A 9076-nucleotide genomic window follows, 5' to 3' on the forward strand; every position below is an offset into this window, starting at 1 on the left:
TATGTAAAACTTGGATTCCCTATTGTGGCCCCGCCCTACCCCCGGGGGTCATGATTTTAACAATTTAATATCTACACAACCCAAGGTCATGCTTCCACATAAGTTTCAGCTTTCCTGGCCCAGTGGTTCTTGAGAAGAAGATTTTTAAAGATTGGTTCTATATATTTCTATATAAAACTTGGATTCCCTATTGTGGCCCCGCCTTACCCCTGGGGGTCATGATTTTAAGAGTTTAATATCAACACTACCCAAGGATGCTTCCACTTAAGTTTCAGCTTTCCTGGCCCAGTGGTTCTTGAAAAGAAAATTAATAAAAGATTTGTTCTGTATATTTCTATGTAAAACTTGGATTCCCTATTGTGGCCCCGCCCTACCCCTGGGGGTCATGATTTTAAAAAATTAATATCTACACTACCCAAGGATGCTCCCACATAAGTTTCAGCTTTCCTGGACCAGTGGTTCTTGAGAAGAAGATTTTTAAAGATTTATTCTATATATTTCTAGGTAAAACTTGGATTCCCTATTGTGGCCCCGCCCTACCCCTGGGGGTCATGATTTTTACAATTTAATATCTACACTACCCAAGTATGCTTCCACATAAGTTTCAGCTTTTCTGGTCCAGTGGTTCTTGAGAAGAACATTTTTAAAGATTTGTTATATATATATTATGTAAAACTTGGATTCCCTATTGTGGCCCCGCCCTACCCCCGGGGGTCATGATTTTAACAATTTAATATCTACACTTCCCCAGGATGCTTCCACATAAACTTCAGCTTTTCTGTCCCAGTGGTTCTTGAGAAGAAGATTTTTTAATGACCCCACCCTATTTTCTTGATTATCTCCCCTTGGAAGGGGTCTTGGCCCTTGATTTTAACAATTTTAATTCCCCTTTACCCAAGGATGCTTTGTACCAAGTTTGGTAAAAATTGGCCCAGTGGTTCTTGAGAAGAAGTTGAAAATGTGAAAAGTTTACAGACGGGCGGACGGACGGACGACGGACACCGGGTGATCAGAAAAGCTCACTTGAGCTTTCAGCTCAAGTGAGCTAAAAACTTTTGCGAAAATTTTGACACTTTGAAAGACTTTGACAAAAACTTTGACACTTTGAAAATGTTTGACAAAATTGAATTCGGCAGAGATGTTTGTCTTCCAAAAAATATTTTAATTTTAGATATTTGCAACCCCCCCCCCCCCCCCGCCCCGCCTAAAAAATCAAATGCCTTAATGTCAGTCTGAACAGGGGATGGCATTTCTTCGTGTGTTAAAGAAATCTATTTCACAGAAAAATTGTATTATAATTAAGGTATCCGATCCATAATTCAATAAAAATTGATACATGGAAAGCATATGATATTTTTATTGAGTATTGATGATCACCCCATGGGGGATACAAAAACTAGGTCATCAAGGGCGATAACTCATAAGGACAGATAACTCTGGATGTTTTCAAAATTTGCAAAATCAGATGCATAAAATTCATAAAATGACAGAAATGTATTAAAAACAATAAAAGTCAAATTAAATACCTGTTGTATTTTATCATTTATATATAAATACATGCAATGCAAAAAATATTTTTCAACTTTGTGTTTAATCTATACATTTTCATAACACTAAATGTATTTCACTCAAATTTCAAGCTAATAAACCATAGAAATATCTGTCTCAAATATAAATATATAAATGTTTGCTCTGTTCCCAGTTTGTATTGCTTGAATGGACATCTGACGTTGATTATACAATTTTACACATAATAACATATCATTTGCTAAAATATGCACATAGTTTTGGAATACATTCTCCTAACACTTTTTTATCTGATGTGACTCTTGGTTTCCCTAAGCTATTTTTCATGGAAAACACATTAACCAGTCCATCTTCACCACTTCTCTTGAATATCAGTCTCAAGTGTCCCAGATTCAGTCCAGATCCAGCAATATTTTCTACCGTGCATGACTTCATTATTTTTTCACCAATAAGAGGACGAAGCGAAGCAACATTTTTTGATTTACAGAAATTAAATTCTTCTTGAATAAATTGGCATTCTGTATCATACGAATGTTTTATAAAGTCTGAAACAGAGACAAGTCCAGCTTCAATAATTTCATCTAGCATTGCAACATCATCAAGAGCATTATGGGCATTGTAAGCATGACCACAAAAATACTGTGCCAGAAACTCTTGCTTATACTTATCAAGTTTTGGGTACTTTTGTCTGAAAAGAGTAAGTGAGTCACAACATGCTGCAACTTTAGAGCAAAATCTCTCTTGTAAACCACATCTATGAAATGCTTTGCATAATACTCGAAAATCAAATGTTCGGCCATTGTGTGCCACCATTAGTATGCTGGGGAATTTCTCTAACCACTCCAAGAAATCCTCCAGTGCCGACTTTATTCTCACAAAATCAACTGGCTCACCATGGTAACATAGAACTCCACCACTCCAGGTTATGTTAGTGACCTTTTCCGCCATTGGTGTAATGGGCAGGTCTGGAGCCACATATCTGGAGAACTGCTCCTTTGTATTCCTATTTACAGCAGCAATCTGGGTGATGTGGGGCATAATGCCATGCTGAACTGAAAAAAATATGGATGCAAATTTTAATGGTAGTCCAATCTTATTTGATTGCATAGAGAGTATTTAAAATAAATATTTAAAAAAAAATATTTACTCAGGCCAGTGGTTTCCAGATCTAAAATGACAACATTTGGTGAAGGGCAGTGCTTCAATTTTGTGGAAGAGCAAAAGCTGGGTTTTGGTACAGGCTCAGGGATACTTTCTATATCTTCATCATTTACAGAAAGTCCTATTTCTAAAACAAAAAAAAATTCATAACAATACACAAACACTTTGCCAAATGCTGTATGACCTGATTGGAAATTTTGACCACTTTCGAATTGCGAAGTTCATAAAAAGTTTTTATAATATTTTTTACACAATGATTTTTGTCAAGTCTTTTCACAACTGACAGACCACACTGACTCTTTAGACGGGCGATAAGAGTGTTATCCCCATCACCTTCAATAATCTCAACTGGTGTACCTTGACTGGTCATTTCTTTCAGTGCAAGCAGTCCAGCCTCACTCTCCATCATCTTAGCACTGCCTCGGTGGTTCCAAACACATCTGTGAGACCTCATTCTCTGACCTGGCCTATTTCTTTTCCACCATTTGCATGTTGCACATGATCGATGCTTGATAACTGTCTTTAATACTTTGTTCCTTTTACTTATCAGGTAAGTATGTCCTGTTACAAATAAATACATGATTTTGTTACAGCCCATATCTAAATAAGCATTATAATTAATTGTGAAAATGCTGGAACAGTTTCAACAAAATACCTGTTAAGCTGTCATAACTTCTCTTTTGCCAAGCATGATCAGCTGCTACTGTCATTCCTGATCGAGTCTTTGAAGGGAATATAATTTTCTTTTTTGTTTTCGTGGATACAGTTCTGTCAACATCAACTTTTTTCACTACTGGCATTGGTTTGGCAGGAAGTTGAGGGGATGAACTATTACTGAAAGCAGGGTGACAACTGACATATCACACAGGTTCTCGATGTATGTGACTATTAGCTAAAATAGTACACAATAATACACAAATATTGATTTATTTACCTCTCCGCCAGTAAATCAAATGCTCCAAAATTGCATTTTTCAATGAGTGATGGATCTCTAAAAATAACACAAGATATTGATTTTAAAAATAAATTGAATCTTAGGAAACATTCTTTATTTTTTAATCAAATATAACAGGCTCAAACTTCAAATATTTACCCTTCAAATTCATCTTCAATTATTGCGACACCAAGTTCTTTATCATAGGAATCTGCATTTGAACTCATCTCCTGTGCTGCAACTTCTCAGAAATTAACCAAACATTATGAATTCTAAAAAAGTCAACAAAAAAATTAATATTAGGAATACAAAATTCAAAGTACGCTTTCATACGAGTACGAAATAATATTACATACAGGTATACATACCTCATTTCCTCTCTGAATGCTTTCTGACTTTCATTCCTCATATTTTCATCTGCAAATTTCTCAATCATCTCACCAGCTCTGCGCTCCATTACTTTAAGGTTTTTATTATTAATTGTTGGCAGATTGAGTGTGGCAAGAAAATTGTTCATCCTCTGTGGACCACCAACTGAATCAATCATTGCTAGCAAAAACAAATTCATAAATTTTTAGAAATCCATCTATCTACATAGAAGTTTTATATATCTCAAGAGACTTGCCTTATTTTGTTTAATTTTATAAACAAACCGAGTTTGGTATTCACGCAGAAGCTGGGCATTCCTCTTTTGCCTTTTACTTTCTTCTGTTTTTTCCCATAGGGTACTTTGTTTACATTTCCGCAGTAGGTGCATTGCACATATAAATACCCGGAAAGTCCCACTTTCATTTCTGCTTTTACTGTTTGGGGGGAAAGAAATAAAGGACCACAAAAACATTTATTACAGTTCGCAAGACCTTCAATGAGTATGTTAAATTCTACAATACGTCTTCCTTTTAGTTTCAAACCGTGCGTGATGATTTTCTTCGCTGCATCCAACTTACTTAGCCCTGGACAGCATACATCACACCCGTTAAAACTTGTACAGATATGTTCTGATGCATAATTATGTTCTTCGATCACAGTTTTTTTTTTGTTTTCACTGACTTTTGGCTTTATTCCCGGCTGACTTTTGAACCGCCCGAGTTTGTTCCGTCTTATTTTAACTGGCGCCATGACGGAAGTTGGCAGTCTCGAGAATTCTCGTACGCGTTATTTTTAGATTTAAAGCATGGGTTATATTTTATTCATATTCAATCGTTTTAACTTTTACTAAAAATAAAATAAATAATGTATTTTTTTTTAATTTAAAAAAAATTATAAGGTATGTTTAGTTTTCCGATCTTGTACGACATGTTCCGAAGTCGGCCGATTTGATAGAGGCGAATTGTGGATCGGATACCTTAATTGTTTTCAAGATTTGAAGTAAATAATTACCGTACATCAAATAACTAGTACTTGGTTTAGATTTGAGAGTAATACACTACAATAATCAGTTACTTCAACAATAAAATACTTTCTTTGTTTGTTGTTACTGGAATGAACGGAAGCAGCTGCAATCGTTCATTCCAGTAACAACAAACAAAGAAAGACATTTTATTGTTTATATTTTTATCTGTTTAAATTATCATTTTAAGTAGGATTAAAAATATAAATTATTGTGTTAATGTTGCGAACATCTTTGTAAGTTTCATTGATGGAACAGCAATCTGTACAGGTGATATGCCTAATGTAGTTTATGCAGGGATAATCTCAATGGGATTTCTAAAGAAATAAAGAACAAAATAAAGAACAAAATATTCAGTGGATGTAAATATAACTGCATGATAAATAAATTTTGCGACGCAAACCAACTGCAGACTAAATACATGACTTTGTATAGAATGTATATTAGAACTACATGTAGATAGACAATTCAAAATTATAGCTTATGAACAGCAGTTATCCCCCCCCCCCCCTTTCAGCTGCGCAAAAACCAAATGACTTCTCTTTCCACTTGTGATATTTCCCTGACCAAAATCTGATCAGCACGGACTAGGTGTATCGACGTGCTTGTCTGTACGGAGTAGTGACAGCGTGTTTACTATTGAGCTTTTCCGGAGTTTATTTCTTTTTTTATGCATATTTAAATAATAAGAATTCAGGGTGTATATCACATGGCTTGTGCACATCTTCGAACCAATGCAGTAACCTTATTACCAGGTTCATAAACGTTTACAGCGTTCGAGGCGTTTTCTCGATATGCACCTATTGCAGAGGGGGCTGAAAATCAAAGACGTTGGGTTTTTTTTTCGTGCCATTCATCTTATAATAATTTCAAAACGTGTTTGCAGATTTAACTGCTTTATATTTCAAGTTTATTCTGCATAAATTGGCACACTGAAAAAAAAACGTACTCGTGCATCTAATTTTTTCACCTAACTTGCATTTTAGCTCACCTGAGCCGAAGGCTCAAGTGAGCTTTTCTGATCAAAATTTGTCCGTTGTCTGTCGTCGTTGTCGTCGTAAACTTTTCACATTTTTATCTTCTTCTCAAGAACCACTGGGCCAATTTCAACCAAACTTAGCACAAAGTATCCTTTGGTGAAGGGTATTCAAGTTTGTTCAAATGAAGGGCCACACCCTTTTCCAAGGGGGGATAATCATGAATTTGTTAAGAATTAATGGCATTTTGAGAAAAACTTCTACTCCAGAACCACTGGGCCAGGAAAGATGAAACTTATGTGGAATCATCCTCAGGTAGTGTGGATTCAGGTTTGTTCAAATCATGACCCCTGGGGCAAGGGTGGGGCCAAAAGGGCCGACCAAGTTTTACATAGGAATATATAGAAAAAATCTTTAAAAATCTTCTTCTCAAGAACCACTGGGCCAGGAAAGATGAAACTCATGTGGAATCATCCTCAGGTCGAGCAGATTTAAGTTTGTTCAAATCATGATCCACCGGGCTAGGGTGGGGCCAAAATGGCCGACCTAAGTTTTACATAGGAATATATCGGAAAAATCTTTAAAAAACTTCTTCTCAAGAACCACTGGGCCAGGAAAGATGAAACTTATGTGGAATCATCCTCAGGTAGTGTGGATTCAGGTTTGTTCAAATCATGACCCCTGGGGCAAGGGTGGGGCCAAAAGGGCCGACCCAAGTTTTACATAGGAGTATATAGAAAAAATCTTTAAAAATCTTCTTCTCAAGGACCACTGGGCCAGGAAAGATGAAACTCATGTGGAATCATCCTCAGGTCGAGCAGATTTAAGTTTGTTCAAATCATGATCCACCGGGCTAGGGTGGGGCCAAAATGGCCGACCTAAGTTTTACATAGGAATATATAGGAAAAATCTTTAACCACTGGGCCAGGAAAGATGAAACTCATGTTGAATCATCCTCAGGTAGAGATTTAAATTTTTTCAAATCATGATCCCTGGGGCAAGGGTGGGGCCAAAATGTCCGACCCTAGTTTTATCTAGGAATATATAGGAAAAAGCTTTAAAAATATTCTTCTCCAGAACCGTTGGGCCAGGAAAGATGAAACTCATGTGGAATCATCCTCAGGTAGAGCAGATTTTAGTTTGTTCAAATCATGATCCACCGGGCTATGGTGGGGCCAAAATGGTCGACCTAAGTTTTACCTAGGAATATATAGGAAAAATCTTTATTCATAATGTAATAAATTTATATTTAGGAGTTTGCACCAAAATACTGATGTATGAATATTTTATTTCTGAATGAATGTCAGTCAAGATGGTCAGTGCCACAGTCTGGATGGACAGTCACTCTGTAGCTATACTATCCACCACGGCTTCAACAGTAGAAATGAGTGCCAATGCGTGTCGGCGGCTTAAAGATGGGACCGATATTACTGTTCCTCGACAGCAAAGTGTTGGTCATTACAGGCCTTTTTTCGAGGAGTTGGCATATTTGGCCAGTTACGTTCAAAATATTCCGTTGGACGACCCAGTAAAAAAAACGTTTATTATTTTGAAGGAGAGTGTGAATCTGCCAAAGAAGTACAGACAACTCGACTACCTCCTCGCCCTAGCTAAATTCCTGATAGGAACTATCAGGACACCGCCGAAGACAGATGCCAGGCAACTACTGTCTGAAAATTCTACAACTCATAAATTAATAAGACTGTCCTGTAAACAATCGTATTGCAAAAACTGTGCCAAAGCTGTCCCCAAAAAGAGTAAGGATACATCATTCGGGTGTGGACTGTGTGAAGTACATTTGTGCAGAAAACAGTACTTCGCTCTATTTCATAACATTGAAGAGTGAGCGTATATATGTGTATTGAGCTTACCTGTGTTTGCAGGGAAAAAATAAATGCCTATACATGTACATGGACATTATTAACGTTCTTGAACAAGATCGGTTGCAGTCACTTGAATCGATAAATTAAATGTTTTTAAGTAAATTTAAATTGAATTTCTCTAATATCAAGTTTCATTTTACAATTTTACGATCGAAAATTAAAAACAAAAATATCTTCAGGAAAATTAATCAAAAGAATTTTGATAATGCAAAATTCAAAAATCCCTTTAATATAGTTATGTAATGCTAGAAAAAGAAAGTTTCACTACATAATAAATCAAAATGGAAAACTGGGAAAGGGGGAGGGAGCGAAGGAAGTGAAAGGAATTTGGTCCAACTGAAGGACTTAGCTGTGCATCAAGTTTTTTTTGTGTGTCTGTGATCTATACCGATCATAATTCTAAATTATTTCTAGAATAAAAGAAAAATGTAGTACAAAAACATAAAGATTAAATGGAAATTTATAACTCTATAATAAAAACGCATGTATATACTCCTTTTATTTGAAAGAAAAAAAATTCCAATATCTTACAATAGAAAGCTGCTTATTAATAAGAATAATAAATAAACAAGAGGCCCACGTGCCTTATAGGTCACCTGAGCATTATGCAACATCTTTCCAGTTACAGTGTATTGATTCAATAACATGTTTTAAGCCAGATGCTATATGGCATTCACAATTTTGAAAGAGCATCATTGATCATCATAACAATAAACTTAGCAGTTGCTTAGCTTGGTTACTGAATACCCATATGCAGGGTAGGGGAACAAAAATGCACTCCAACTAATCAGTAATATTCATCAATAATCAGTAGTGCCCCTAACACTCTGACATAAGCCCCTGACCCTAGGTTGCACAAATGTTTAAAAAGCACCCTTAAAATTGCCTATCAAAAAGTAAATAAGTGTTTTATAAATACAAAGGGCCAGATTTCAAACAATTAATTCATTTCCAGTATATAAGTAGAGCCCCCCACCTCTGACCCTGGGGCCTTGAAATTCACAATTCTGCAAGATTAGGTCCCTTGCTCATCATATCTATATAGGTAGTTCATCTGCTTCATACCCAGAGACAGAGAAGAAAATTTTAAAAGATTTAATGAGCCGTTCCAAGCAAAAACCCCCCTTATGAAATCTGACAGAATTTTACGTCACAATAGAAAAAGCGACGTCATTGTTTTGCAACAAAAACTCTGATCAAAATA

At 36.1% G+C, this 9076-nt stretch overlaps 1 protein-coding gene across 1 annotated transcript; it reads right to left on the bottom strand.

Moving 5' to 3' along the window:
- Positions 1 to 1761: 1761 nt before the first annotated feature.
- LOC134260377 (uncharacterized) lies at positions 1762 to 4099 on the bottom strand. The gene is made up of 7 exons (XM_062742948.1): positions 3992 to 4099; positions 3782 to 3869; positions 3623 to 3679; positions 3344 to 3522; positions 2977 to 3249; positions 2675 to 2815; positions 1762 to 2579 (listed from the first exon to the last, which is right to left on the bottom strand). The coding sequence occupies exons 1-7, from the start codon at positions 4077 to 4079 to the stop codon at positions 1762 to 1764; spliced, it is 1644 nt and encodes a 547-aa protein (XP_062598932.1). The 5' UTR covers positions 4080 to 4099.
- Between the last annotated feature and the right edge of the window lie 4977 nt (positions 4100 to 9076).

Source organism: Saccostrea cucullata, unplaced genomic scaffold, assembly GCF_032062105.1.
Source record: "Saccostrea cucullata isolate Sc308-1 unplaced genomic scaffold, CSIRO_AGI_Scuc_v1 ctg3744, whole genome shotgun sequence".
Lineage (NCBI taxonomy): Eukaryota > Metazoa > Mollusca > Bivalvia > Ostreida > Ostreidae > Saccostrea > Saccostrea cuccullata.

Excerpts from the sequence above, each read along its gene's own strand:
- LOC134260377 (XM_062742948.1), bottom strand. The coding sequence starts at position 4,079 with ATGGAGCGCAGAGCTGGTGAGATGATTGAGAAATTTGCAGATGAAAAT. Across the intron at positions 3,523-3,622 it reads TTTGATTTACTGGCGGAGAG|TAATAGTTCATCCCCTCAAC; the intron begins GTAAATAAATCA and ends CCCTGCTTTCAG. Across the intron at positions 2,580-2,674 it reads TCTGGAAACCACTGGCCTGA|TTCAGCATGGCATTATGCCC; the intron begins GTAAATATTTTT and ends TATTTTTTTCAG.